The sequence below is a fragment of the Camelina sativa genome, chromosome 17, assembly GCF_000633955.1.
Source record: "Camelina sativa cultivar DH55 chromosome 17, Cs, whole genome shotgun sequence".
Lineage (NCBI taxonomy): Eukaryota > Viridiplantae > Streptophyta > Magnoliopsida > Brassicales > Brassicaceae > Camelina > Camelina sativa.
The window spans coordinates 19,468,443-19,476,663 of record NC_025701.1 but is presented as its reverse complement, the minus strand read 5'-3'; the positions used below and the strand labels follow the sequence as shown (position 1 = coordinate 19,476,663).

At 36.2% G+C, this 8,221-nt stretch overlaps 2 protein-coding genes across 5 annotated transcripts in view; one reads left to right on the top strand and one right to left on the bottom strand.

The window, feature by feature from the left end:
* Positions 12 to 1,228, bottom strand: LOC104757663. 2 transcript variants are annotated; one of them, XR_762500.2, is made up of 3 exons: positions 907 to 1,224; positions 763 to 828; positions 12 to 481 (listed from the first exon to the last, which is right to left on the bottom strand). XR_762500.2 is itself a non-coding variant. In XM_010480414.2 (3 exons), exons 1-3 carry the CDS (start codon positions 955 to 957, stop codon positions 210 to 212), a joined length of 351 nt encoding a protein of 116 aa, XP_010478716.1. In that variant the 5' UTR covers positions 958 to 1,228; the 3' UTR covers positions 12 to 209. The 2 variants fall into 2 exon arrangements, 1 of the variants encoding a protein (XP_010478716.1); XM_010480414.2 differs by having other exon boundaries at positions 945 to 1,228.
* LOC104757661 (subtilisin-like protease SBT3.2) overlaps positions 4,361 to 8,221 on the top strand; it is a 5,006-nt gene continuing 1,145 nt past the window's right edge. The window contains exons 1-9 of one of the 3 annotated variants that reach the window (XM_010480410.1): positions 4,361 to 4,521; positions 4,676 to 4,767; positions 4,868 to 4,965; positions 5,077 to 5,232; positions 5,320 to 6,005; positions 6,947 to 7,035; positions 7,130 to 7,375; positions 7,468 to 7,582; positions 7,706 to 8,069. In XM_010480410.1, the coding sequence (XP_010478712.1) occupies positions 4,453 to 4,521; positions 4,676 to 4,767; positions 4,868 to 4,965; positions 5,077 to 5,232; positions 5,320 to 6,005; positions 6,947 to 7,035; positions 7,130 to 7,375; positions 7,468 to 7,582; positions 7,706 to 8,069 (1,915 nt within the window). In that variant the 5' untranslated portion in view covers positions 4,361 to 4,452. Of the gene's footprint in view, positions 4,522 to 4,675; positions 4,768 to 4,867; positions 4,966 to 5,076; positions 5,233 to 5,319; positions 6,006 to 6,046; positions 6,100 to 6,186; positions 6,873 to 6,946; positions 7,036 to 7,129; positions 7,376 to 7,467; positions 7,583 to 7,705; positions 8,114 to 8,221 lie in introns of those variants that run through there. The other 2 variants (XM_019239805.1, XM_010480411.2) reach the window with 2 other exon arrangements.

Here is an 8,221-nt window from a genome sequence, read left to right as displayed (position 1 = left end):
GGCTGAGACTGGTATTACTGTGAAGGGCTGCAGTTTTGTAAGGCCCTAGAATGTTTTGTTTTGAAAGGCGAAGTTTTTTTCAAATTATTGACCAGAAAGGCTGTGTCAAATAACGATTCAATTTTTTGAAAAACATCAGATAAACCAAACAAAAGACAGCAATTACAAGACAACTCAAAAGGCAAATTACTTTCTAGAGTTTTTAGGATTCATATGAGGAAATATATTAAAGAGGGGGAATACCTTGACATAAACAATTTTGTGAATTTAGCAGTTGTGGAAGTAGCTGAGTCGGGTGGCTTAATGAGCTCATCATCCTCGTTGCCTAAACTGGCTGGAGAAGGGTCTCTTTTTTTTTGTTTCCTCATCTCTTCAATCTTAGTCAAATCCAGAGAGTAGTCAGGCAATGTTCCTCCTCTTTTTTGGTCCCAATCACCAAACTGTGGCACTGATAGGGACGGAGTGTTCTTCTGCACAAACACTAATCCGAAACAAACATATCAAGTAACTATAAAAAGGTTTCATATTTGATTCGTAGACTTAACAAAATGAAATAAGTTAAAAAACATAGCTATTTACAAAGCGATGCATCATGAGGCATAAAGATGAATACTCAAAGAAACAAAAGCCAAAGTTCTTAACTTGGATAAAATCACAAGATTTGATTAAATCAAACTAATTGAAGCCTTGTCAAGATAGATGAAATTGAAGCCAAACTACATGCATCATCAAACCCAATCAAACTGTTTTTTTTTTGTTTACCAGAAAATAAAAGATGGTGTGTCGGGTCCCCAGTATGTGCTGCTGCTTCGTCGCTGTCATATGCTCCTGCAATTAAAAGTAATGCAGTTGAGATTCTTCCTCTGACCAAATCCACCCTCTCTTATCAGAAAGTGTTGACAGAACCGATAGAATCATAGAAGACAGAGAGGCTGAGGAGCTACGGCGCCGCTTCATGTATCGGCATCGCTTTAGTCACCGTTGCCACTTCTCTCTCTGCCACTATCTTCACCGTCGCTAAACGGAGCTGCTTCTTCTATCGGTAGCCCTTTCATCTCCGTTCAACGCTTCCCTCTGAGCCGCAGGACAAGGAAGCAGTTGCAGGTGGTGTCTATGGCTTCTGAGGAAGAGAAGCTCACTCGTCGCAACCCTCTCGATTTCCAGATCGTAATTAGATTTCCTTTTCGAAATTGGCTCTACAGATTCTTAGGAAAAGACAAAGTTGGCTATTTTTTAATTTAATTCATTGCGCTAGGCTGATACTGGTTTGCAGTAATGGGCTGCATTAGAATTAAGCCCAAATTTGGTTTTGTTTGTTTTAAAAAGAAATGAGCGTTATTCGTATGGAGAGTACACGTGGGGGTGCTGACGTGGCTGCACCCGAAAAGAGAAAAAAAATAACTTTATATAGATAGATTATGTTTCTTTAATTAATTACTAGGTTTTGAGTAGCGTCGGTTTATTTGATATATTTTGATAAAAATTATATATGATTGATGACGGTAATAATATATTATCTCATAAAAAAAATTCAAATTTGTACTAATGAAAAAAATTAAATTTCAGATACACAATCTTTTAAAATATAAAAATCAGTTGTGTTATAAAATCAAATCTGATAAAAAAACTCATAAATTTAACTCGACGTCCAGGCGAGACAAATCAAACTGATGACCTCACATATACTAAACCATTTTTTTGACCACTAGAAAAACGAAACAATTTTATAATCATGAATATAACTCATTTTCATATTTAATTGACCGCTACCACCTATGTTTTCGTGTTTTTTATTCAATGTTTTCTTATTCTTCATATTCTTTCTTGTCATTTTCATTGTCAAATTTTGTGGTAATTGTCATCGTTACTTTTACTATTTGGTTCTTCGTTATACTCTTTTTCTTCTTCTTCTTGTCAACATCTTCACATTCTTCCACTGAAAAACCTTTTTTTAAGAATACCACACAACTTGTTAACCCATCAAACTCCAAGAACAAAATCATTTATTTTCCCATAAAATTTGTGAAATTCATGAAGAACAGCATAGTCAACACATGCACCCAATTATTGATAATTTTATCTATATACTTATTTGGTTTTAGATCCACGCGTTTAGAAACTTCTCAAACCAAAATCCTTACTTTGGTTTATAATATTTTAAAAACATAATAAAATATACTAATAATTATTTATTTAATATGAATCATATGATATATAGAAATATGAGTACACTATAAGAACATATTAATTATAAATAAATAATATCAATTATATTATATCATCAAATAATATCAACCGTATCATATTATTAGATAATCGTAACATTATATAACAGTAACCGCTTGAACCGTAACCGTATTTAAACGTAACTGTTTAACCGTTTATTAAACGGTTCTGGTTAAGGTTTAAAAATTTCTAACCATAACCGATGGTTAATAAACCGTAACCGTGACAACCGTAACCCTTGTCATGCCTATGTATAGCTAATAAAACATGTGTGTTTGTCGTCCATCTTTCTTCTTTAAACCTCAAAATTTGACTCAAACATCAAATTAAGGCTTGCGATGTCAATCCTTCTTCCTTAGATCCAAAAATAAAAAAATAATAATGAAAAAATATCAACTCATCTATAAAATCATACACAAAAATGTGTTTTACAGCTCATAAGAAATAAAAAGCACAAATGTAGATAAATAAGATAATTTATGTTTTACATCAATATTTATAATATTTTAAACTTTTAAAAGGTTTCGAAATATAAAATTTGAACCTTTAAAAAAGTTTCAATATTTATAATATTTTAAACTTTTAAAATTTAAAACTTATAATATATAAAAACTTTTTAAAAGCTAAGAACTTTTAAAAGTTTCAATATTTAAACTTTTAAAAATTTTAAATATTATAATATTTTTTTGAAACTTTTTAAAGTTTTAGTTTGATCAAATAAAAAACCAGATCAAACCATATAAAACTTTTAAACTTGGAAGCCTGATAAATCAAGCTTTCCTGCTTATTCGTTGTTGGAGGCATATTAATCTTATTTATACTGGTTCTGAACTATTGTCTAAAAAATTTCTAGCCGATGTGGGATATTATGCATAGTTTTTTTATTTCCATAAATTTAAAATTTTCCGTTTTCTAAAAAATTCTGGAAATTTAAAAAATGTTAATAAATGACATGTCAAATCATGATAGGTTGTTTAAAATAATTTTTAATATATAATATTCTGGAGATTTTAGAAAATGTTAATTAGTGACATGTCTTATCACTATTGGTTGTTTTAAATACTAGGTGGACAGCCTTAGGAGTTTATAGCTCCTACTTTTTATTAGTATATATTTGTATCAATTCTTCTTAATTACTTTCAACATATTATTCTCATTAACCAACTTTCGAAAAAGAAAAAAAAAAATCAACTACTAATTTTTTATCTCAATTTTTCTAACACTCTCCAATCACACAAACCCAATATAATTCGAATAACGCCACCCATAAGATGATTTATTAGAGAATCTAAGCATTTTCCACTACGTGATACACCCCATTCACCTAAGAATAAGAAACATTGTATTTTAACTATTCTGTCAATAGGTTTTATTAATTAACCACTTCTTTTGTTCTTATGATATTTTACTTTGGGACCTTCCAGATTACAGTAAAAGACCACAATCCCGTATATATAGCATGTTGAGCATAAAACTAATTAAGATATTGGGAGGACACACAGATTTGGAATAACATTATCAGCTTTGTCATAAAAGTGAATTCCACTATCACAACATATTGTTTCATTGTCATCATCGCATGTTTTTTCCAACCAGAAAATATAACAAAAAGAACAAGTATCGCATTCACATAGAACCATCGTCCATAACCATAGAACCATCGTCCATAACCATATAGTGTATCATTAGATTAGACCTCGTGTTGTTATCCTTCTTTCTTTTGGTTTGATCAAGAATAAATTATTCGTTTCCACTTTCCAGTGACAATTGCATTTCAAAATTGAACCAATCATATTCTATATAATAAGATAAAAATCAGGGCGGCTTTGTTTCTCCGTGTAATGCGCCGTAGATATAATAATATTGAAAGGAGATGAATAAGACTTTTTTTTTACAAAGAAGTGGTCAACTGAATGGTTCTTGACTCATGAGATTGGAAATATAGGGACCTTCTTATGTGGTTCCTATCATGCAAAGAGAGAAAAGGTCCACGAGGCTGCATTGTCACATAAACTAACAATCATTATTAATGACAAAAAAGCTTTATTAAAAAACATACAAGTTGTCATAATCAGAGCAACCCATTATTATGTTCCAAATCATTCAAAGTTCAAACAATGTGAGCCTAAAAGAACTCAACTTCATTGTATATATAAACCCTTCTTCTTCCACATGAGTCTCTTCAAGTAAACTACATTACATTTCATCTCTCTAACAGAACCAAAAATGACGAAAACATCGATCATTGTGGCAATATGTCTAATGCTTGCTCTCAACATTGCTGCTAAAACTAAGGTACGCAATATATGTTTTTTCTGTTCCCAGATCTGAATCTCTCTACTCAGTTATTTTTTGTTTTTTTTTGTTTTTCCTTGGTCTACTTAGCTTATACGAGTTTTAGTTCTTGCAAGAAGCTAAGATTAGTATGCTTTGTTTGATGATTCAATAGGTTCACATAGTGTATCTCGGTGAAAGGCAGCACGATCATCCTGACTCAGTCACCGAGTCTCATCATCAGATGCTTTGGTCAATCCTCGGAAGGTAATAACTACTTTAAAAACTTGTATTATCAACTTTGACCAAACCATATCCACACTGGTTGTTATACTCATTTTTGTTAATGTCACATCACATATCACAGCAAAGAAGCTGCACATGAGTCAATGGTGTATAGTTATCGCCATGGATTTTCCGCTTTCGCAGCCAAACTAACTGATTCCCAAGTGATTCAACTCTCAGGTACTGATAAACACACAAAGATTGATACTTTGGAATGACCATTTGGGTCAGTTCTTGTTTGTTTTTTCGCCATGGCTTAATGCAACTATTTATTTTGTGTGATATAAACAGAGTTACCTGAAGTTGTTCATGTCATACGCGATAGATTCTACGAACTACAAACAACTAGGACTTGGGATTACTTAAAACATACTTCAAGACATCCAAAGAATCTTCTAAACCAAACTAACATGGGAGACAAAGTCATCATCGGTGTAGTTGACTCCGGTATAAACTCAACTCTTGCCCCTTAAACCGAATTCTTGTAAAGTTTCAGATTTAATTAAACCGGGGTTGGTTTTATATTTATATCAGGGATATGGCCAGAGTCTGAATCATTCAGTGACAAAGGTCTTGGACCAATACCAAAACGTTGGAAAGGAACTTGTGAGTCAAAACAGAGCTTTAACGGCTCAACCGTTTGTAACAGAAAACTGATTGGCGCCAAATACTTCATCAGTGGCTTAATCAATGGCGCCGACGAAAGCAACTGGAACACTACAGAGAATCCAGAGTACATATCTCCTAGAGACTTCAATGGTCACGGGACACACGTGGCTGCAACCGCTGCTGGCTCATTTGTGCCAGACGCGAGCTACTTAGCTCTCGGGAGAGGAACCGCTAGAGGTGGTGCTCCACGGGCACGCATAGCAATGTACAAGGCTTGTTGGCACTTAGCCTCTATAGGAACAGCGACTTGTTCAGCTGCAGATATGTTGAAAGCAATAGACGAAGCGATTCACGACGGTGTAGACGTTTTGTCAATCTCCACATCGTTCCCAATTCCTCTGTTTCCGGAAGTGGATGCTCAGGACGCTATGGCTGTTGGAGCGTTTCATGCGGTTGCCAAGGGAATCCCCGTTGTCTGTTCAGGTGGTAACGCGGGTCCTGCTTCTCAAACCGTCACCAACACGGCTCCTTGGATCATTACCGTCGCTGCAACCACTCAAGATCGGTCTTTTCCAACACTTATCACACTTGGCAACAACATTACGATTGTGGTAAGTTAAAAAAAAAAACAGAGGAAAAAANCAAAGAATCTTCTAAACCAAACTAACATGGGAGACAAAGTCATCATCGGTGTAGTTGACTCCGGTATAAACTCAACTCTTGCCCCTTAAACCGAATTCTTGTAAAGTTTCAGATTTAATTAAACCGGGGTTGGTTTTATATTTATATCAGGGATATGGCCAGAGTCTGAATCATTCAGTGACAAAGGTCTTGGACCAATACCAAAACGTTGGAAAGGAACTTGTGAGTCAAAACAGAGCTTTAACGGCTCAACCGTTTGTAACAGAAAACTGATTGGCGCCAAATACTTCATCAGTGGCTTAATCAATGGCGCCGACGAAAGCAACTGGAACACTACAGAGAATCCAGAGTACATATCTCCTAGAGACTTCAATGGTCACGGGACACACGTGGCTGCAACCGCTGCTGGCTCATTTGTGCCAGACGCGAGCTACTTAGCTCTCGGGAGAGGAACCGCTAGAGGTGGTGCTCCACGGGCACGCATAGCAATGTACAAGGCTTGTTGGCACTTAGCCTCTATAGGAACAGCGACTTGTTCAGCTGCAGATATGTTGAAAGCAATAGACGAAGCGATTCACGACGGTGTAGACGTTTTGTCAATCTCCACATCGTTCCCAATTCCTCTGTTTCCGGAAGTGGATGCTCAGGACGCTATGGCTGTTGGAGCGTTTCATGCGGTTGCCAAGGGAATCCCCGTTGTCTGTTCAGGTGGTAACGCGGGTCCTGCTTCTCAAACCGTCACCAACACGGCTCCTTGGATCATTACCGTCGCTGCAACCACTCAAGATCGGTCTTTTCCAACACTTATCACACTTGGCAACAACATTACGATTGTGGTAAGTTAAAAAAAAAAACAGAGGAAAAAAATCACTTCTTGCACAAACTCTGTTTTTAACATTTCAAATTTTAGGGTCAAGCATTGTATCAAGGTCCAGACATGGATTTCACCGGTTTAGTTTACCCTGAAGGTCCAGGAGCAAGCAACGAGACATTTTCAGGGTAATTTTCAAACTCTCTAATCTTTTTTTTCTTTCTAGTCTGTCATCTCAATCGTTTTCTCTTACTAAGACCAAACCTTTTAAAAAACTTGCAGAGTCTGTGAAGATCTTGCTAAAAACCCAGCTCGTATAATAAAAGAAAAGATTGTCTTGTGTTTCACGAAATCGACAGATTATGGTACCCTGATCCAGGCTGCATCAGATGTATTCAACCTTGATGGCTACGGCGTTATAGTTGCAAGAAATCCAGGCTATCAGCTTAATCCATGCGACGGTTTCCCCTGTCTCGCTGTTGATTACGAACTAGGAACTGATATACTCTTCTACATACGTTCCACTAGGTATATATATTACATAACCCCTTACATATTAGTTAGTAATTGTAACCAATACCTAGATATTGATTCTGTATATCAAATGGTTGGTTTTGTAGATCACCAGTCGCCAAGATTCAACCTACAAGAACATTGGTTGGACTCCCTGTTGCTACAAAGGTCGCGACTTTCTCATCGAGAGGACCTAGTTCAATCACTCCAGCAATTCTCAAGGTATGATCCAAGCTTAGCTACTAAATTCTCTGTTTTTGATAAGTCTTAAAACTTTAAACCCTAAAATTTACAAGTTTCATGTAGTTACTTTTGACTGAAGTTTCTTTTGATGGTTTTATACAGCCTGATATTGCAGCACCTGGAGTGAACATACTCGCAGCTACTTCTCCAAACGATACATTCTACGACAGAGGATTCTCCATGAAATCAGGAACATCAATGTCGACTCCTGTTGTTGCAGGAATTGTTGCACTCCTCAAGTCTTTGCACCCTCATTGGTCTCCAGCCGCCATTAGATCCGCTATTGTCACTACAGCTTGGAGAACAGATCCATCAGGTGAACCCATTTTCGCAGACGGGTCAAACCGCAAATTAGCTGATCCATTTGACTATGGAGGAGGCGTTGTGAACTCAGAGAAAGCCGCAAAACCCGGTCTTGTTTACGATATGGGAGTTAACGACTATGTTCTCTACTTGTGCTCTGTTGGTTACACGGATTCATCCATTACTAGACTCGTCCGCAAGAAGACGGTTTGTGGAAACCCCAAACCTTCAGTTCTTGATCTTAACTTGCCTTCAATCACTATCCCAAACCTTGCAAAAGAAGTTACTATCACTAGAACCGTTACCAATGTTGGA